At 37.1% G+C, this 21,936-nt stretch overlaps 1 protein-coding gene across 2 annotated transcripts in view; it reads left to right on the top strand.

Moving 5' to 3' along the window:
* Positions 1-21,936, top strand: part of TM9SF3 (transmembrane 9 superfamily member 3) — a 68,676-nt gene that overhangs the window by 2,662 nt on the left and 44,078 nt on the right. For both annotated transcript variants that reach the window (XM_025396032.1, XM_025396033.1), the window contains 2 exons: positions 7,846-8,041; positions 19,340-19,462. In XM_025396032.1, the coding sequence (XP_025251817.1) occupies positions 7,846-8,041; positions 19,340-19,462 (319 nt within the window). The remainder of the gene's footprint in view (positions 1-7,845; positions 8,042-19,339; positions 19,463-21,936) is intronic.

Raw genomic sequence — 21,936 nt, 5'->3', positions numbered from 1 at the left:
AAAGTTTAATTTCAATGAAGTTTTATTGCTAGGACTATTTCAGTTTTTTATTCTAGTAATTGAATATAAGATATTTGATGAAAGGTTTTTGTTGACTGCCACAAAAGAGAATATGGCATATATGAGATGGTTGCTAGACAAAAAGTTTAGAATCCATATTACTTCACGTCTGTATTGAACTGCTCTTACTTGGTTACCCATTATTAAATACCTGTTATTTATTTATTTTTGAGACAGAGTCCCACTTTGTTGCCCAGGCTGGAGTGTAGTGGCGCTGTCTCACCTCACTGCAACCTCAGCCTCACCGGCTCAAGCGATTCTTGTGCCTCATCCAAGTAGCTGGGATTACAGGCATGCGCCACCACACCTGGCTAATTTTTGTATTTTTAGTAGAAAGGGGGTTTCGCCATGTTGACCCGGCTGGTCTTGAACTCAAACGACTGACCTCAAATGATCTGCCTGCCTTGGCCCCCCAAAGTGCTGGGATTACAGGCGTGAGCCACTGCGCCTGGCTAAATACGTATTTTAAAAAGCAAAAAAAAAAGTTATAGGAAGAATAGCATTTAAAAATAAGCATAAAATTTAAATGTGTCATTTATATTATTTTTCATTATTAGCCAAAATCTTTTGCTTTTTCTAAGTTTCTTGAAAATATTTCTCAAAAACTAGGCATTCATCTTAGCCAGATAACAGTACTGAAAAAGCTATATGGTCAAGTAAGTTTTATTTTTTTATTTTTATTTTTTTCTATCAAAGAAGCAAAAGTAGCTAGTAAAGAGAGAATAATACTAAAGGAAGAGGAGGCATTGGTATGGGCAGGTTGCTAAGTAGGTGTTTAGTAAATACATGTATAATTGAATTATCAAAGACTAACTTTTAGAAACTAAAGCTGGCCTTTAAATTAATTGCCTGTAAAGATTGTTTCCAGATAAAGATAATAGCTAGGATGTCTTTTGTAGCAAAATGGGCTATACACTGTTATTTTTATTTTTATTTTTTTTAAGAGGCATAGTTTTGCTCTTGTCATCCAGGCTGGAGTGCAGTGGCACAATGTCCGCTCACTGCTATCTCTGCCTCCTGGGTTCAAGCAGTTCTCCTACCTCAGCCTCCCTAGTAGCTGGTATTACAGGTGCGCACCACCATGCCTGGCTAATTTTTGTATTTTTAGTAGAGACGAGGTTTCACCATGTTGGCCAGGCTGGTCTTGAACTCCTGACCTCAGGTGATCTGCCTGCCTCAGCCTCCCAAAGTGCTGGGATTATAGGCATGAGCGTGAGAAGTCATCTATTAATAACCTATGAGGTGAGTAATATGCCCATTTTATAGATGAGGAAAGTGAATCTAGAGAGGTGAGGTCACCTGCAGATAACACACATCTGGTGGGGGTAGAGGTGGGATTTGAACTTAGGCATTCGGAGTTGATAGTCTTCTACACTGAGAGCTGCCATATGCTCTACTCCCCTTTATCCTAAAAATAAGACAGTAAAGCTCAATTAGGTATTGAGCGGTTCTCTGTATTGATTTTTAAGTTCTTAAATGCTGGGATAAGTGTGGCTCCATAATGAGTTGTTTCTGAGCTGTTTGGGTTAGCATTAAGGAGCAATAGGGTTGACTTCATGGGCACGTGCCCTGAATAGTCACACAAGACTGTGGGAGAACTTGTTTTCATGCTGTCCTGTAACATCTCGAAGTTTTAAATTTTTGAACAAGGGGCTCTATTTTTATTCTGTACTGGGTCCCACAAATTATATAGCTTGTCCTAAGAGGAGGCAATACCTTATGTCCGTTCCCCAAAGCCCCTGATTTCTCTTACTGTACCTACTGAATTAGGATTCAGGTGGCCATCTGACCCATATGCTATTTTTTTCTTTTCTTTTTTCTTTCTTTTTTTTTTTTTTTGAGACGGTGTTTCACTCTTGTTGCTCAGGCTGGAGTGCAATGGCATGATCTTGGCTCACTGCAACCTCTGCCTCCTGGGTTCAAGCAGTTCTCCTGTCTCAGCCTCCTGGATAGCTGGGATTACAGGCATGTGCCACCGTGTCCAGCTAATTTTGTATTTTTTTAGTAGAGACAGGAGTTCCCCATCTTGGTCAGGCTGGTCTCGAACTCCTGACCTCAGGTGATCCGCCCTCCTTGGCCTCCCAAAGTGTTGGAATTACAGGCTTGAGCCACTGTGCCTGGCCCTATGGTGTATATATACATATTTTTTATGTGCTTATTTATCCAAAGTTCTTTTAATAGTCTCTGAAGAGTGTTGAAAAGGAAATGTGCTATTGATTTAATAGAGGCTGTATGTACATATCTAGAATATGTAAGAATGTGTTCCTTTTAATTTTTAAAAGTTGAATTATATATGCATTACAGACATGTTTTGTGAAATGAAAATTAACACTTTTGTGGAAGACAGGCTTTTAATAAGTGATTGAAGGGATATAGGCTTCTTTATAGAGTCAGTGAAAGGTGTGTTTATGCTTATTTGGTTTTCTGAAACTCAAAGCACTTGGAAGCATCTAGAGTTAGATTACTATGTCTCCTAAGATTCCGAAGGGCTGCATTAAAAACGATTTCAGATTGAGAATCATAGAATTTTAGAACTAAAAAGACTCGATAATTTAATCCAAAACTCCTCATTTTCCTAATGGCCTGTACAGGTTCAGAGACTTGCTCAAGGCCACAGAAACAATCAGAGCTTCCTGATCGCTAGTCTTGCCTTTTCTACCTGTCTTGTATGTATAATTCCATAGTTTTAATATGTAAAGATGTTAGCACCAAAAACCCAGTACTTAGGGGTGCAGGAATCTTAGAGCATTTTATGGTTTGCACTGTAGCCTTGAATTTTTATGGGTTCTGTTTCCTTAACAAGATCACAAAGTCAGATTTTTTTTTTTTTTGGTCTGTTACATACACAAGCACTGTACTTGGCACAAGTGGTATTTGATCAGTGCTTGTTGAATGACTTGAATAATTAGGGAGCTACTAGTGACAAGGATGTGCAATGTGGAAGCACAATGAACAAACTCAGGCCATTATTCATTTAAGATGCATTGTCTCCTGTTTCGATTTGGGGGTCCTACCTAGGCTAAAATCCCCTATTTCTCTGTGGCCCAGTATACTGGTAATCTTGAGACTTCTAACGTTGGACAGACTGAATGCCTGCCAGAATCCTTTACTCAGCCTCTGCCTCATAAATACTTTGTATTATATCACTAAGTGATTTCAGAAATGTTTTGTTTGATTTACTTTGGCAAATGGCAACCTTTTGTCTTTGTCTCTGTTGGGAGTATATGAACTCTTGAAACTTACTGAAAATTTGTAAAGAGTATAAGCTGTTTACTGTAAGTGCATTTGTGAGTTATCTAATGTAGATTGTTAAATACCAAAGTTCCTTGTCCTATTTTCAGCTCTACTCAATGATAGACTGAAAGTTTATTCAGGTACAAAGCTATTTTTGAGAGAGAGTAGTTATCTCAAGAGGCTATTCAAAAAAATACATTTCTAATTTATTTGTATTAGAATTCCGATGTGTGTTTTAATAATTAAAAGGCTTTGAAATTATGATTTCTGGAACATTTATTTTGAAGTAAACACACATATTTTTCTCCTTTGTATGAAAAGGAAGGATAGCATTTTGGTGCTTGTTCTGAACCCTCAGTCCTTTGCCCATCTATATAAATTGTGATTTCTTATTCAGATTTCACATGACTACATCAGCAATATTATCTTCTAAAGCGTTTCTCCTGAGAATAATTAATTCGTGACCTCTGTCAAGGAGGAAAACTTTGGTAACCCCCAACACACAAACAGTATTTAAATAAGAGGGGCCCAACATTGGTGACTTCTTGAGAATAAAGGTCATTCCTTTTGAGATTAGAGTGCAAATAATTTCTTAGAAGGTGGTTTTTTTTCCCCCCCAGGCAGATTAAAGGCTCATGTGGAAAAGTTACTCGGTATTCAGGACTGCCTTTAGTTGCTTTGTACACCTGCACTGCTTTCATATTTCCTTGATTTAGTTTTTTGCTCTTTAATGAATGAAGCTGACTAGGGATTAGCAAAAATACTGACCTTTTAAACTTGATGCTGATTAATTTGGACAAATTATTTAACATCTCTGTTCTTTAGTTTTGTTTTTATTTTTAGTCTGTAAAATGGGGAGATAATAGGACCTATTTTATAGAATGTTGAGATGATTATTTAAATGTTCATGTAAAGACCTTAGAACTATACCTAGCTGATAGTATGTATTTATTGTTAGCTAGTGATGTTATTATTACAAAAATGGTGAGATCATGTCATGTTAGGGTTTGGTGAATTAAGGCTTTACCTGAGGATTTGAAAAAGGAGGATTTGAGCAGTTCGGAAGGGTTAGTAGAATTTGACTAAGTGGAGAAAAGGAGGGCATTCTAAATTTGGGGAAATGACGAAAGAAGATGAAGCAGAAAAGGGGAGGAAGGCAATATCATAAACCGTTTTGGCCAGCGCGGACGACTTAAGTGTAGCAGTGAGATTCTTCTGAGAGCTGGAAAGTAAGTAGGTGAAGAATGCCGGTAGCCTGAATTGGCCTTTTCTTACTTGGCCATTTCCCAGGGAAGCCTCAGATGGAAGGGATTATTATCCAGTTTAGGGATTCCCTGATTCACTGCTGTGCTTCTGTGACTCCACCCCCCACCTTCTTCTGGGCCTGGCACTCCCTTGCCACAGACTGTGGAGCTCAGGGGCTTTGTCAGAGCTTTAGGGAAAGGAAAGGTTTTTATTTGTTTTGTTTTCTCCTTCAGATGTTGTGTGAAGTCTTTTGGTATTTTTTAATTTCAAAATATTTTAAAACATTCTCTCTTGAGAAAGAACTCTTGATCTTGTCTTGGAAGCACTTATTCACAGGGACAATCAAGGGCTGCAATGAAAAGTAAACATTTTATGTTCATTGTATTAAACCACAGTCTGCATAATAAGGAGCAAAATAAAAGGAAAAAAGCATTATTTTTGCCTTGCTATTCACCCTGAACTCTCAATATGTGTATTTCTAATTACTATTTCAGTCCTTTTCCCAGAAAGAATCTTATACTGCAGAATGGTGTTAAGTTTTGTTACAGTGCTGGCATCACATCGTAACTCTACCATTCTGTTGAGGGTTCCTGAATGTTTAAAATGAGTGACTTCGGAATATTTGGCTTAACTTTGAGATCCTTAAATTATTTTAGTCCTTATGTTTTAATTTGTATAAAATAAATGGATGCCCTATTTTTAAAGGTATTGATTTTCAAAGATTTTGTCTATTTTTAAAGGAAAAGTTTTGGAATTTATAGGAAAAGTATTTTTGTGCTTATTTTCACAAGTTACATTTATAACATTTCTGCAGACTCAGCAGGATTAATGGCAAGGTGCTCTTTAATAGGTCGTCTCATTCAGCATTCTGCTCTTAAATAGATGAATTATGTTACCTCCCCTTATTTTTCTGGAAAGGTAACTCTTACAGTCAGTGTACATATCATTTCACATCCTTCAAACTTCTTTTACCAAGTTGCCAATGAACTTTACACTTCAGTATTTCTTCAGTGTTTTCCCGTCATATTTATTAAATATCTATTTGCCTTGGTGGATAGGTTCTTTTTGTGAGACAGAGTCTCACTCTGTCACCCAGACTGGAGTGCAGTGGCACAATCTCAGGTCACTGCAACCTCCGCCTCCTGGGTTCAAGTGATTCTCCTGCCTCAGCCTCCCAAGTAGCTGGGATTACAGGCATGTGCCACTACACCCTGCTGATATTTGTGTGTTTATTAGAGACGGGGTTTTACCATATTGGCCAGGCTGGTCTCAAACTCCTGACCTTAAGTGATCTGCCGGCCTCGGTGTCCCAAGGTGCTGGGATTACGGGTGTGAGTCACCACACCTGGCCATGAACAAGTTTTAATTCTAATATCAACTCTTGTTAGTTGGTAGTGGTTGGTTTAGAGCACTGTTTTGAGAACTCTGAGGCGGTATCTACGTTCAGCAGAAAGGAGTTAACTTTTTGATTAGTGCTGTGTGGCCGTGAGCATTGGATGGAAGAGTGGGGGCTTACATAAATTTGTCAGTCTCCCCAGACAAAAAGAATAGTAATGAATGCAGATATACAGATACGTTAACATTTAGACCTTTGATTCATTACTTCCTACATGAAGATTATCTACAGTTTTTCTGAACTCCCTTGAAACAGCTTACGATTTTCCAAATTGTTATTCGTCCTGACCTTCTCTGCCAGTGAATTTAATCATTCCTTTATTGTTGCCCTTTAGTACCTTAATTATAATACTTATTTTTTCTTTGTTAATCATTTACTTGTCTGATTCCACTGTGGATTATGAACTTCTTAAGGAAACGACAGTATTTTATTTACTTTTATATTCTTAATACCTAATGCTGTGCTCGGTACCTGTCACATATGTATTCAAAAGGTGAGATCATTTGTTATTTCCTTAATGATCTGGCTGTTGTCTTATATGAACAGTGAGGCATTTATGTTTGAAAATAACATGACTAGGTCTAAGTCTTAGGGTGGTAGTCGTGTGAATCAAAAGAAAAAGGCAGATGTTTTGGATAAGAACATGTAAGTTAAATATTTTTGGGTTCCCTGGAGTGCAGAGAGATTTGGGGTTTGAGTCTCCATGTCTGAGAGAATGGTAGTACCATTAGAAAAATGAAGCTGAGGAAAGTGGATTTGGGTAGATAAGTTTGGTTTTGGAGATGTTAGGTTTTGATTGAAAATGTTTGGTAACTAGTTTTAGATGGAGGACTGGAGATAAGAATTTCATAGTAGGCCAGTTGGATAGCTTCTTCTATTATATGCTCCATAGCAACCTACCTTATTGTTTAATGCCCATCTTTCCCCCAGAAGGGCAGGGAACACATCTTGTTCAAAGCTATATCCTCAGTTATAAACACAGTTGCTTCACATGCTAAGCACTTAGTAAATAATTGTTTAGTAAATTAATGTCTGCACTATTAGTTAATGCATCCAGTGTTGTCTTTAATTTATGTTGCTACTTAGAATTATTAGTTTTAAAATTACTATGGGAATCACTTTCTATAGAATCATTGGAACTTTAAACTTGTAGAGATCTTAGAAATCTTTGACAGGCCTCCCACTTGTACCTTGGAACTACCCAAAGTCATTATTGACCACACTTCAGATTTAGCTATGTGTAGTATTCACTGATACGTAGTTCCATAATTACTTATTCAAAGAAATATGCATATAGTGCATATCTTTCAGGCTGCTAACAAGATAGAATATTGGCTTGAATGGACTTGTGGAGGTTCTGTAGTAGTCTTCTTCCTTGTGTTTGATCATTTCTGTCCTCTGTAGTACTTTGACCAGTGGCTGTGTGAAAGTCTCACAAGGAAATGAAATTTTATTTATGCTTGCTGGCAATGTTAGTTTTTGTTTTTTAATTTATTGATTAACATGAGGTTCTGGATAAACTATTCATTTTGTTTCCTCCTTCTTTGTCCATGTTATCATGGTGAATCATGCTGGTTGCAGGTTTGCCATTATTTGATAGTATAAATGTAAATAATAGACGTATTCTCATGAGCTATTGGACTTAGTTTACACACTCTTTTCTATAAAACAAGTTTGGAAAAGATGTATCTTCCCAAGACTACCATCAGAGGATATAATTTTAAAATTCACAAAGTTTCATTTTTAAGATGTGGACATTCATCATCAGATTAAGCTTCCAGTATTTTATTTTATAGCTTCCTGAACAGAGATGATGCACTTTTGTTTAGAACTCATAACAAATATTCCCTTAATTTGAATTAGTTTTTTTTTTTTTTTTTTTTTTAATTCGTTTGCTTTTCTTGTTTCAGTATCAAGATAAAGAGGAAGTTGTCTTATGGATGAATACTGTTGGGCCATACCATAATCGTCAAGAAACATATAAGTACTTTTCACTTCCATTCTGTGTGGGGTCAAAAAAAAGTATCAGCCATTACCATGAAACTCTGGGAGAAGCACTTCAAGGGGTTGAATTGGAATTTAGTGGTCTGGATATTAAATTTAAAGGTAAGTAAACCTTAATAGTCCTTACAATGCAATTCGGACTGTATAAGGGTTTCTTAATTTTGGCACTATTGATACTGGGGTTGGATAATTCTTTGTTGTATGGAGCTGTTATGTACATTGTAGGAAGTTTAGCAGAGTCCCTGGCCTTACCCCCCAGATGCCAGTAGCACCTTCCAGTTGTGAAAACCAAAAACGTCACCAGACATTGCTAGTTGCCATCAGTTGAGAACCACTACTTTAGACTCTAATGTATGTTTTAATCTGTAAATGAAGTGTATTGCATTTAGGAAAGTATATTAGTAATTAACAAAGATTTCCTTTGAATATTTATAAGATAATAAAATAGATAATTGTTAATAAAATTGTATTTTCTTAACATATTTCCTTCTGAAAAGTGTTCTCTAGTAAATCCCCTATTGATTAGACACATGTGGCGTGGGAAGACCTTCATAGGTATTTAACAAACTAATTTTTGGAGGTCTGAGGCTTTAATGGGATGCGTGGATACTTAAAATTCTTGTGTAAAGTCTCAAATTCAAACTTGTACCATAGGCTTAGCATGTATTATTTATCAGCGTTGTATTAATTTATCCTGTTAATACCTATAGGATATTTAAATTTTAAGTCAAAGACTTCTTAAATTTGGGGAAAAAACTTCACCTTATCTAGTTATGCGGGTATCCATTTGTCAGGTCCTTTAAGTGTGTTTATACTTTTCATTTTTTTTCTGTGAAGTTTGTCAGAGAGTATATTTCCTGCAGAGGCATTTTTAGAATGGTGATCAGAAGCTTGAGTAATTTAATTTTTGCAGGATCTTTGATTAGGTGTCTTGGTTTTTGAATACATCATGGATCCTGTAAACAGGAGCTTTGGATTTTAGTCCCCCCCCCCTTTTTTTTTGGTGCTGTATTCATTTTAGTAAAATTGTTTACTGCAGTTTTGACTTCATTGTCTCCGTGTGTAAGATGAATAGTAACTGACTTCTGGTATTTTTAGTACTAAAGATGTTATTATTTTAGTACTTTGGGGAAAAGAATGACAATGAGATTTTAAAGATAACGTTACTTTAATTTCGATTTGTTAAATTTTATTCTTGTTTTTAAAATTGTTCAGTTATTGTTGAAAATAGGTATACTGTATATATTTACATTCTCCCCCTCCCCTATCCCCCTCTTTATAGTCTTTGGGGCTTAATTATAAAATTAAGTTGTAAATTTAAACCACAGTGGCATGGCCTGTAATTTTATGAATCACTGTAAACATACCTTTGAGGCTTGTGTTTTAATTTAATTAGATAATTTAAGTATTTAGTCACAAGTAACGAGAAAACTTAAACTAGAAAATGTGATCTTTGAGATTTTGTCTATATGTAATCATCTGCTCTTTTTCCATATTTGGTGTACATTTCTAGTTTATTAAAGAGGAACCAACAAGAGAGAATAGGCAGAACTCCTGAATCCTCCTTTGCTACTGTGTACAGATTTCATTAGTTTTTGAGATCCTCACCCATATGTACTAAAGAGTACTTACTCAGCAACTATTTTTTTTTTTTTAAATACTTTAAGTTCTGGGGTACTTGTGCAGAACGTGTAGTTTTGTTACACAGGTATACACGTGCCATGGTGGTTTGCTACACCCATCAACCCGTCACCTACATTAGGTATTTCTCCTAATGCTATCCCTCCCCTACCCCCCAACCCCCTGACAGGGCCTAGTGTGTGATGTTCCACTCCCTGTGTCCATGTGTTCTCATTGTTCAGCTCCCATTTATGAGTGAGAACATGAGGTGTTTGGTTTTCTGTTCTTGTGTTAGTTTGCTGAGAATGATGGTTTCCAGCCTCATCCATGTCCTTGCAAAGGATATGAACTCATCTTTTTTTATGGCTGCATAGTATTCCATGGTGTATATGTGCCACATTTTCTATCTGTTCTATCATTGATGGACATTTGGGTTGGTTCCAAGTCTTTACTATTGTGAATAGTGCTGCAGTAAACATGTGTGCATGTGTCTTTATAGTAGAATGATTTATAATTTTTTGGGTATATGCTCAGTAATGAGATTGCTGGGTCAAATGGTATTTCTAGTTCTGTATCCTTGAGGAATTGCCACAGTGTCTTCCACAATGGTTGAACTAATTTACACTCCCACCAGTAGTGTAAAAGCGTTCCTGTTTCTCCCATCCTCTCCAGCATCTGTTGTTCCTGACTTTTTAATGATCGCCATTCTAACTGGTATGAGGTGGTATCTTGTGGTTTTGATTCGCATTTCTCTAATGACCAGTGATGATGAGCTTTTTTTCGTATGTTCATTGGCCACATAAATGTCTTCTTTTGAGAAGCGTCTGTTCATATCCTTTGCTCACTTTTTGATGGGGTTGATTTTTTTCTTGTAAATTTGTTTAAGTTCTTTTTAGATTCTGGATATTAGCCCTTGTTAGATGGGTAGATTGCAAAAATTTTCTCCCATTCTGTAGGTTGCCTGTTCGCTTTGATGATAGTTTCTTTTGCTGTGCAGAAGCTCTTTAGTTTAAGTAGATCCTATTTGTCTATTTTGAGTTTTGTTGCCATTGCTTTTGGTGTTTTAGACATGAAGTCTGCCCATGCCTATGTCCTGAATGGTATTGCCTAGGTTGTCTGTTAGAATTTTTATGATTTTAGGTCTTACGTTTAAGTCTTTAATCCATCTTGAGTTAATTTTTGCATAAGGTGTAAGGAAGGGGTCCAGTTTCAGTTTTCTGCACATGGCTAGCCAGTTTTCCCAGCACCATTTATTAAATAGGGAATCCTCTCCCCATTTCTTGTTTTTGTCAGGTTTGTCAAAGATCAGATGGTTGTAGATGTGTGGTGTTATTTCTGAGGCCTCTGTTCTTTTCCATTGGTCTATATATCTGTTTTGGTACCAGTACCTTATTTGGCAATCTTAAACCCCCTTTTATTAGTTCCTAGAGGCTGAGATGGAGGGATTATTTAAATAGAAGAAGATTGTTTTCATGGGTAAAGAAGTGGGATTTATTTTCTTTTCAGACTAAGCTAAGCACCTTTAGATTAAAAAAAGAAGAGCTAGCCAAGTGTTATTCCCTGAGAGTTGGTGATTCCTAGGGGTCTTACCAAGTTTCCACATCCAGCCTGGATATGCTGCTAAAGAAGCTGTTAAATTAAGTGCCTGGATGAAATAGTAAATGCTAATTAGATTTATCTTCTCCCTCTATTGTAGCTCTTTGCTTGCTATGTTCAAAGATAAAGTCAGTCATGCTTTGAAAAGTGTTGTAGGTTGTTACATAGCCACACATTTAAAAAATAGGATGCACCTTAGAGATTGTGTCATCCAATTCCCTCTCCCAGAAGCCCAGAGGTAAAAATGATTTATCCATGATGTGTCGTAGCATACTAGTAATAGAAACTGGAACGTTATGCCTCTTGTGAACTATAGAAATATTTACCATATATTCTTAATCTTTCGTCTCTTAAATATTTGACTTTTAAAGATTCTTCTGAAGGAATATTCAAATAAAACAAAATTTTGGGAATGTGAAACCAGAGAAAACTATATGTACACATACATACATGTTTATGCATACACACACATCTTTTTTTGACCTAGTAGATTGTGTCAGGCTCCATGGATTGGTATCGTTTTGTAAAATGAAGATTACTAAAGAGACTATTTAAAGGAACTAATGTTAGTCTAATACAGGATGCCTCTCACTTAAGATTTTATATACAACTTTTTCTTGCTAATAATCTTGGCCGGGCGCAGTGGCTCAAGCCTGTAATCCCAGCACTTTGGGAGGCCGAGACGGGCGGATCACGAGGTCAGGAGATCGAGACCATCCTGGCTAAGACGGTGAAACCCTGTCTCTACTAAAAAATACAAAAAACTAGCCGGGCGAGGTGGCGGGTATCTGTAGTCCCAGCTACTTGGGAGGCTGAGGCAGGAGAATGGCGTGAACCCAGGAGGCGGAGCTTGCAGTGAGCTGAGATCTGGCCACTGCACTCCAGCCTGGGCGACAGAGCGAGACTCCGTCTCCAAAAAAAAAAAAAAAAAAAATTCTTATATTCTAGCACTAGACAAAAATGCTAAATTGAGACCATTTTAAGAAAATGCATTAAATATAGAAGGACTGACTTAGGTTAGGCCTCCTTGAACCTGGGTTGAATTCAGTACCCTCCAGTTTTAGAGGGTACCTCTTGGAATCTTGCCATCATAGTGTGGAAAGAAGATGTGCTTTAGGGTCAGAGAGACTTGATGCATCCAGCTCTGCCTCTGCTTACCTGTGTGGTCATGGGCAAATTATTCAACCTCTTTGGTCTCATATTGCTTATTTGTGAAGTGTGGGAAATAATACGTATTTGATAGAAGTGTCAGGTTTAAATGAGAATGCATATAGAGCATTTATCAAAGTTCCTGGTATATAGTTTATATTCAAAAAGTGGTAATTAGGAATACTAATAGCACATAGTATGGGTCTGTAACTCCAACTTGATTTTGTATTTGTGATTATGAAATGTTAGTTTATTGATTATAGACTTTGATTTATCCCCAAGCTGCTGCACTAGCCTATTATAATAGCACTCTTGTTCACCACTGCACCCTTAGCTATTAAGACATAGTATGCTTTTAATAAATTGTCTAGCACCCAGACGGATTGTGCCTACTTGTTGTTATGATAATTGGTTCATTATGAACATTAGATGATCTGGAATAGTAATTCTTAACCAGAAGAGATCACCACCCACCCGACCTGCCCCTTCCCCCATTTGAGAATTCCTGCATTATAATGAAGGGTGTTAATTGTGGAAAAGTCAGTGACTTCTACAGGGCTCCTTCCTTCTGTTTATTTTATTGATCTTCTCTTGAACTTTTTTCTTCCTTGAATTTCCCAACTTAACAGAGGGCTGAAATTATTTTACAAGTATTTTTTCTTTAGAGTTAATTGGTAGGTTGAGAGTACTGCAGATATGAAGAGATGCCAAGGGCTGTTTAGAGCCTTATATATTTTTAGTTCAGTGATTCTCAATCTTGGTTGTTCTTATCTTCACTATGCAGTATTTCCCTCCAGATACCTGCCTGGGGAATATAGGCCTGATTGCCAAGGGGTGAGAAAAAGGGATTGGGGGGATGGCAGGTTTATTTATTCAGCCTGAAGATGTTTACTTTAGGTAATCCCTCATGCTGTTTTCAGTCCCTGGCTTCTGCTGTTCCTGCTGTCCCTGATTCTGGAACCCCTCTGGTTTAAGTTCTCTAGAGGAAGGTGCCACTGGTCTACTACAGGGATACGTTGAGGATACAGTATGTGTCTAGCTGTATGAAGGGTAGAGGAGGGGACTTAGCTATCCAACCGGTCTGTGTACATATTTAATATTTTAATACAATTCCCTTTGTGTTCAGTCCTACATCTGTCCCCCTAGCTTCTATAGTGCCTCCAAGTCCTGAGTGTCTCTTGGGTTCTGTGAAACCAGTTCCCTCCCTTACAAGCATCATTCTCCTGTTATGTTTTCTCCTGCTTTATTAGTAGTTTGTCATCTTACAACTGTTTTCCATTTCCTAAAAATGTGTTAAAATCTTTTTCCCATGGCCAGGTGCGGTGGCTCACGCCTGTAATCCCAGCACTTTGGGAGGCCAAGGCAGGTGGATCACTTGAGGTCAGGAGTTCGAGACCAACTTGGCCAACATGCTGAAACCCTGTCTCTACCAAAAAAATACAAAAATTAGCCGAGGGTGGTGGCAGGCATCTGTAGTAATCCCAGCTACTCGGGAAGCTGAGGCAGGAGAATTGCTTGAATCCAGGAGGCAGAGGTTACAGTGAGCCAAGATTGTACCACTGCACTCCAGCCTGTGCGACAAGAGCAAAACTCCATCTCAAAAAATATATATATATATATTTTAAAAAATATATATTTTGTATGTATATATATACACATTATATATATGTATTTTTTATATATATATATGTTTTTTTTCCCCACTGTCTTCTCTTCTTTTCGTCTTTGTGGACTTAACATCCTTTTTATTCCTTCACTGACATTTTAATGTGTTTTAGGAGAGAGAAGAAACATACTTGTGGTTAAATCTGCCTTGTTTGTAAGTGGAAGTCTGGGAACTTGGTGCAATGTTTTGTCCTGTTGGTTTCAACCAAAGTGTTTTAGCCAGACCAAATAATTTGAATCTGAAATTTGTCAATTCTTATTACTGATTTCTTATACCTTGTACTAACTGCAGATTTGATAAATATGGGTATCTCTGTTTTTTGTTTTTTAAAGGAATGTGTATGCATATATATTTCTCTGATTTTAACAGTGATACAAGTTCAAATACACAATTTAGTGACTACAGGAAAATATAAACTGGCTATAATTACCATTAACGTTTTGTTGTATTTTCGTCAGTCCTTCTGTGTTTCTGTTTATCCACATTGTTTTAAATATGTGAACGTTGAGTTCATTATATATATAATTTTTGTAAAGTTTATTTAACAAATCCTTATATAGTGCTTATTATGTGCCAGACACTGTTTTAAGCACATTCTAATTCATTTAGTAAGTGATACATAGTTTTTGTTTGCTTTTGTTCTCTTGACATTTTATGAGCTTGTCCCCATGTTGTTAATTACTCTTTTAAAAAATATGGCTACATAGTGTTGTGTAACTTGGATACTGTGATTTTTTTCCACCCATTTTCTTTCTTTCTTTCTTTTGTTTTTGAGAGTCTTGCTGTGTCACAAGGCTGGAGTGCAGTGCCGTGGTGCGATCTTGGCTCATTGCAACCTCTGACTCCCTGGTTCAAGCAATTCTCCTGCCTCAGCCTCCCGAGTAGCTGGGATTACAGGCTTGCGCCACCATGCCCGGCTAATTTTTGTGTTTTTAATAGAGACGGGGTTTCACCATGTTGGCCAGGATAGTCTCGATCTCCTGACCTCGTAATCCACCTGCCTCAGCCTCCCAAAGTGCTGGGATTACAGGTGTGAGCCACCGCGCCCAGCCTTTTCTCCCATTTTCTAGTTGTATGATATTTTGATCCTTCCTTCCATCCTTCTTTGGTTTTCTTTCTCTGCTGTTGCATGTAAGTATTTCAGTACATCTCTGAATCTGTTATTAGGATGAATTCTTAGAAGTAGAATTACTGAATCAATGTGTATAAACATATTTAAGGCAGTTTTTGATACAGGTTGCGAAATTGTCATTTAGAAAAAATTACAGTGTTTATACTGCTAGTCAGGTTGGTCATTTAATCAATACTTTTTATATAGTTATTTAATTAACTGTGAATATATTAGTTTTTCCAGTTCTTGTTTTCCTCTAGTTCATTCAGCAGTTCTTGAGTATCTTATTGCATTCCAGCACTATGGTAGGCTCTGGGTATGCATAGTTCAACCAAGAGCTCTGGCTTCTGGGGTCTTCAGGCCCTCTGAAATTCTACCTTAATTTTGTGTGAATGTGCATTTTCAGGGGGTGGGCAAGGGAGAGATCACTTTCATTGGATTCTCAAAGGGGTGTGAGGCCCAAGGAAACTTAAGAACATTTTCTGTGAACATATTGGCACTTTCAATCCTTTTTGTTTTTTTTTGGAGACAGAGTCTCCCTGTTGCCCAGGTTGGAGTGCAGTGGTCCCATCACAGCTTACTGCAGCCGCAGCCTCCCTGGGCTCAGCCTCCTGAGTATCTGGAACTATAGGCACATACCACCATGCCTGTCTAATTTTTCTGGTTTTTGTAAAGATGAGGTTTTGCCATGTTGCCCGGGCTGGTCTCGAACTCCTGGGCTCAAGGGATCAGTCTGCCTTGGGCCTCCCAAAATGCTGAGATTCCAGGTGTGAGCCACTGCGCTTGGCCTGATGCTTTTAATTCTTAACTCTGGGAAGGAGATAGCATAGATGCTATCTCTGTTAAGGGAACTGAGAGGTTCATGGAAGTTAAGTAACTTGCTTTTTATTCACATAGCTACTGGATACTAGAGCTCAGAATAAACCTCACCTTTCTGCTTATTTCTCTATAAATTTTTATATATTGATTTCTTTGATGAGAGACTTTGCCAAGTGCTGCTGAATTAGAGGTAGACTGTTTCTCGTTTTCCAAATGTAATATTATCAAAAGAGAAAGTAAACGAGGTATGGCATACTGTGTTCTTAGAGAACTCGTGAATAATTACCACTTTCTTTTCTCAGTGCTTTCACTGCCTATTCAATTATTAGCGTGGAGTTTTATTGGGAATTGATGGTAGATTATTGGTGCGTCGCGTCCAGAATCTACCTAACCTTGCTTTCTGTTTGAAAAATGAGGTTAACATTTGCCACTTTACTACTTTGGTTTTTTTCCCCTCGTAAAAACTATTTACATTAGTAAAATCTTAATTGCATCTTTTTCAGAATTCATGGATGTATGTTTCATCTTCGAAAGATATAGCCTATTGTAATTTTAAAGCACTGATTTATGCTGGTAGATTTTTCAGATTGTTTTCCAGGTATATAGAGTGCTGAATAATAATTTGGCATGTTCATACACATTGCATTAGTTATCTTCAAATTGGCAACCTCCTGAGGGAAATGCTGTTTCAGTTGGGCAGCCAGACTCTTCCAGTTATTTGTGATGTTTGTATTTGTCCACCTGCCTGGAAGTAGAATTTCGTTACAATGTGACCAACCAACACCCTTTTTATATAGCCTGTCATAATAATAGTTTTTCCCTTTTAACACGCTTTGTTTCTAGACTTTACATGAGTTAAAGATATTCTTCAAGACCTGTTTATCAATCCTTCTCAGAGACTCTGTTCAAAAATTTCATTTGTTAATAAATTGGCATTTTCTCCTTCTGTACAAACATGCACACTATTCATACACAGATGCATGTATAGGTACATACCCTAATATGCCTAGTGATTTCCTTTGCCAAATAAATGGAAAATTATGCGCTTAAAATTTTTGGTTTATTTGTTTAGTGCTTACTAGTCTGTGCAGGGTACTAAAGCAGGCATGGCTGGAGATAAAAAGGATATAATCAGTTATGAACAAAGCACTCAAGACCAATGGTGTTTTTGAGGAGCAAGATACTGGTATGAGGTAGAAAATGGTACAGGCCTACATACCATAAGGGAGGTATGGGAGTGGGTATGAGAAGTATGGGGAGTGAGGAATCAGGGACTCCTTTGTGGAGGAAAGGGTTGGGGGATGGGGAGGATTTTAGACTGGTCATTTTAGGTAGAGTTAACAGCATGAGCAGAAAAGTTCAGAGGCCAAGAGAGCACAAGGTATGTGGGAATTGAGTTTGGCTTGAGCATAGAGGCAGATATATCAGTTGGGAAACAAAGAGTTGGACTAAAGTTCAGACTCTGAGGAATCTTTTAAAAGCTTTATACAGGTAGACCAGGCACGGTGGCTCACGCCTGTAATCCCAGCACTTTGGGAGGCTGAGGCAGGCAGATCACCTAAGGTTAGGAGTTCAAGACCAACCTGCTAACATGGTGAAATCCCGTTTCTACTAAAAATACAAAAAATTAGCCGGTCCTGGTGGTATGTGCCTGTAATCCCAGCTATTCAGGAGGCTGAGGCGGGAGAATCACTTGAACCTGGGAGATGGAAGTTGCAGTGAGCCAAGATCACGCCATTGCACTCCAGCTTGGGCACAAGAGCGAAACTCCGTCTCAAAAAAAAAAAAAAGCTTTATACAGATAAATGCCATACTGTATATATTTCAGAGCTTCCTACTTAAATCTACCACATTGTTAATGACCATTATTAATTAATGTTTGTTTCTAACGGCAATAAATTCAATGGCTTTGCAGAGGTAGTTGTGAGGTCTCCTACTGCCACGGTGGCCATTTGTTGTCCCTTAAGCCTGGACCTTCCTTTGGTTCTGAATATCCCTTCTGTAGCTGCAGTTGCCTGCTGCCTTTTGTTCATTATCACACTCCATGGAGATCCCATTTGGGGACCTCTTGCTGCCAGTTTTTCTAGTTCCTGCTATAGAAATCCTTTGAAGCAATCTCATTTTTTAACCCTCTGTTGCTTCACTGCTTAGCCTCAGGGTTTTTTATTTTTTTGCCATCAGGAAAATCCTAAATTCCTTGCTGCCTAGGAGGGCTTGGGCAGAAAGAAAATCTATATGGGAGTCGTTGTTGGAGACAAATTAATTTTCTTCCCATACTTTGAGGATGACATTTCCTTGACATTCTTCCATGGGACTTCAGTGTTTACTGCCATCTTTGGTGTTGTAGTTTTGGGGTACCCACTCTAGGTTGGTCTATAATGTGGGAAGCTATTATCTCTGTTAAGGGTTGGGGAGATATATTGCTAGGTATCTTGAGTTATAAATTAGGTTGCTATTTCTTTGAGCCACTAAATGATGTAGCTACAATTTATGTTTAAGAACTTTTGATCAATAAAAAGTTTAATAATGTTTCTTTAGAGAAATTGCATTGTATATTTCAAATAACCAATATTATAGTACAAATATAGTATAGAACTTAAAAACAAACTTGTGCTTTCTTTTTTGTTCTTGTTCAGAATGATTTCTTAATTTTCTTTCTGATTGCTTAATATACCAAAACAACTTCTTTTGATTGACATGTTGAGTATTTGTAGGTTTTTTTTGATTTTCTTTTGTTTTATTAGAAACATAGGTACATTTTTGAAATACTAGATTTACTAAGTTAGAAAGCATCTGAATAGAATTATAGTAGTAGTATTTTTGAAAGCAGTCAACAGTGGAAAATGACTCATCTTTAGGGGACTTTAAGGCAATTTATAAACAGTGATGCTTGCTGAATAGAGGTTTGCTTTTTAATCTTCCTACTTATGAATAGTCACTGGGTGTTTTCGTAGAATCTGTGACTTCTAGTAACTTGTCTTTCCAAGAATGTTAAAATCAGTGTTTATCTCAGAGAGATCTTATAGCTAGAAATGGTTATCTCTGTTTATGATCATATTCTTGAGCTTTTGTATATATTAAATACAAACTTTGTTATGTGTTTAAGCTTTTTTTGTTTTTAAAATCAATTTATTTTAAAGTTACTTTATAAATTTTCTTGTATAATTTTCTTTATATAAAGGGATGATTTCTTCACTTAGGTAATGTTTGAAAATAAAGATGATTGAAATTTTTTCATTATAAAAAGTTGTAAAGATACACAAAAAAAGGGAGGAATAGTACACTGAACTCCCACATATTTGTCACTCAGATTCAACTATTGTGAATAGAAGTTTTAACTTTAGAAAATGTTGGCTTTTTTCTTGTTTTTTTTTTTTTTTTTTTAATGTAACTATTTTGCAAACTAGTGGGGCTAATTTGCAATTTTTATTTTATGCAGATGATGTGATGCCAGCCACTTACTGTGAAATTGATTTAGATAAAGAAAAGAGAGATGCATTTGTATATGCCATAAAAAATCACTACTGGTACCAGATGTACATAGATGATTTACCAATATGGGGTAAGTATTGTATGTTGTATTTAAGATTTGGGAAAATTTGCATAATCAGAATTTATGTAAAGACTCTGTTAAGGTGATTGTATACTGGATCATGATGTAAATGTGTTTTCACTGTTTTTTACAGAATGATTTTAATACCAGTTTTATGGTCACCTGTTGAAGAATTTTTGACATTGCCATGCCTTACATGAAACTTGCCTAAAATGTAACTTTTATATAGTATAACATGTCAGATTCAAGAATGAAAAAGTGCTTAGAACAATCTAAAAAATTTTTCTGCTTCCATTTTTTTCATATCTTATTTTAATTTGTTTTTTTAAATACAATTAAAGGGACTAATAGGATTTTGAAGTTTCATTCTGTCTTTTTCTCATGTTGGTACTGTGGTAGTATATTTTCTTGGTATGATAGTTTCTTGAATGGCTTATTTTGCTAGTTCCTATGTTATTTGCCATAACTCTTCAATTTAAAAAATGTTTATGTTTTTGCTCTTGTTTATCCATATTAGTAGAGAAGAACTATGGCATAGTTAATGCCAATTTATGAATAATCCAAAATCATTTATGTTGGACTTGATTAAATTATTTATAATGCAAAGTACAGCCCACTGTCACGGCCAGTATGTTTGATCACATCTTTGTCTAATTGTTTCTTTCTTTTGTCTCTGGAAATCTGCTGTTATGTATAATGAATGTTTCTTCTAATTCTTAAAATGGTTAGCAGATTACTGTTGTCATGAGCAGTAAACTATCAGAGTCTGAACATACCAGATCAGAGTTTAATATCATACTAAGATGAAATTTATAAGACAGTTAATGTCAAGAGATAATTATATGCATCATCATTACTGTGTTGCATGTTAATTAGGTATATGTAGTAAGCATTTCATGTAAATGACTGCAGTTACTATTATGGTAACACAGACATTTCTTTGATCAGCTCTGACAGTGATAGGAAGGTGTTCTGAATATTCACTAGATTTTTCTGAGCCTGTAGTTCAGGGAATCCCATTGATTTGGGCTTCCTTCATTTTTGAGAGAACAGGTTTCTTCCCTGTTGTCTTCCCTTGTTTAGAGGTTTGTGCAGTGATGCCATCATAGCTTATTGTAGCCTTGAACTCTTGGGCTTAAGTGATCCTTCTCCCTTGGTCTCCTGAGCAGCGGGGACTACAGGTGCACACCAGCACGCCTGGCTCTGTGTGTGTGTGTGTGTGTGTGTGTTTGTAGAGACAAGGTGTCTTGCTTTATTACCTAAACTAATCTCGAACTTCTGGCTTCAAGCAATCCTCTTGCCTCAGCCTCCTGAAGTTCTGGGATTATAAGCATAAGCCATCATGCTTTAGATTTTTTCAGTTATAGCTGTGGGGCTCGTTAGCAACAGTGGCAACTGCTTTACTGTGTTAAATTTATTATAGCCCTGGGATTTTAGAATATGCCCTGTTTGGGGAAATAATTTTGGATGTCCTTGAATGTCTGAACCATGGGGAATCCTTATCAGAAAAAAAAAAAAACAAACTTTGTATCTGACTTTTCATGGGGTAAAGGTTTCAGAGTCTTTTAAAAGCCTCTTAGAGAGTAGCTTCTTACTTGATATAATTATGTCTTTACCCCCAAAGTCTGGTTTTCAGAGTAGATAGATAAATAAACCTTTATGAAATTCATTATTGTCTGGGCGCGGTGGCCCATGCCTATAATCCCAGCACTTTGGGAGGTCAAGGCGGGTGGATCACTTGGGGCCAGGAGTTCGAGACCACCATGGCCAGCCTGGCGAAACCCTGTCTCTACTAAAAATACAAAAAATTTAGCTGTGCATGGCGGTGCACACCGATAGTCCCAGCCACTTCGGAGGCCAAGGCACAAGAATTGTTTGAACCCAGCGGGTGGAGGTTGCAGTGAGCCAAGATTGCACCCTTGCATTCTATCCAGCCTGGGCAACAGAGTGATACTCTGTCTCAAAATAATAATAATAATAATAATTAATTAATTAGCAGGATTTCATGCTGGGTGTGTTGGCTCATGTGTGTAATACTAGCACTTTGAGAAGCCAAGGCCAGGAGTTTAAGACTAGCCTGGGCAGCATAACGAGATTCGTCTCTACAAAAAATAAAACATTTACCCAGGCATGGTGGCACTTGCCTGTAGTCCTAACTACTCTGGAGGCTGAGGTGGGAGGATTGTTTGAGCCCAGGAGTTTGAGACTGCGGTGAGGTATGATTGTGTCACTACACTGCAGCCTGGGTGACAGAGTGAGACCTTGTTTCAATGAAAAATAAAGATAAAAGAAGGATTTCATTATCCCCCTACAGTCCCAAGCAAAACAAAACTATACTTCTTGAATTTGTACCAGTTAGAATCACTTTGGTTAATAAATAGTATTTTATAAGAAATGATTATGTTTTTCCTTAATACTTACTAAAGCATAGGGGGAAGGCCCTAAGGAGTAACTTACAGAGCATAAAGCTATTGGGAACTGTT

This window comes from Theropithecus gelada, chromosome 9 (assembly GCF_003255815.1).
Source record: "Theropithecus gelada isolate Dixy chromosome 9, Tgel_1.0, whole genome shotgun sequence".
Classification (NCBI taxonomy): domain Eukaryota; kingdom Metazoa; phylum Chordata; class Mammalia; order Primates; family Cercopithecidae; genus Theropithecus; species Theropithecus gelada.
This window is presented reverse-complemented; position numbering and strand designations above follow the sequence as displayed.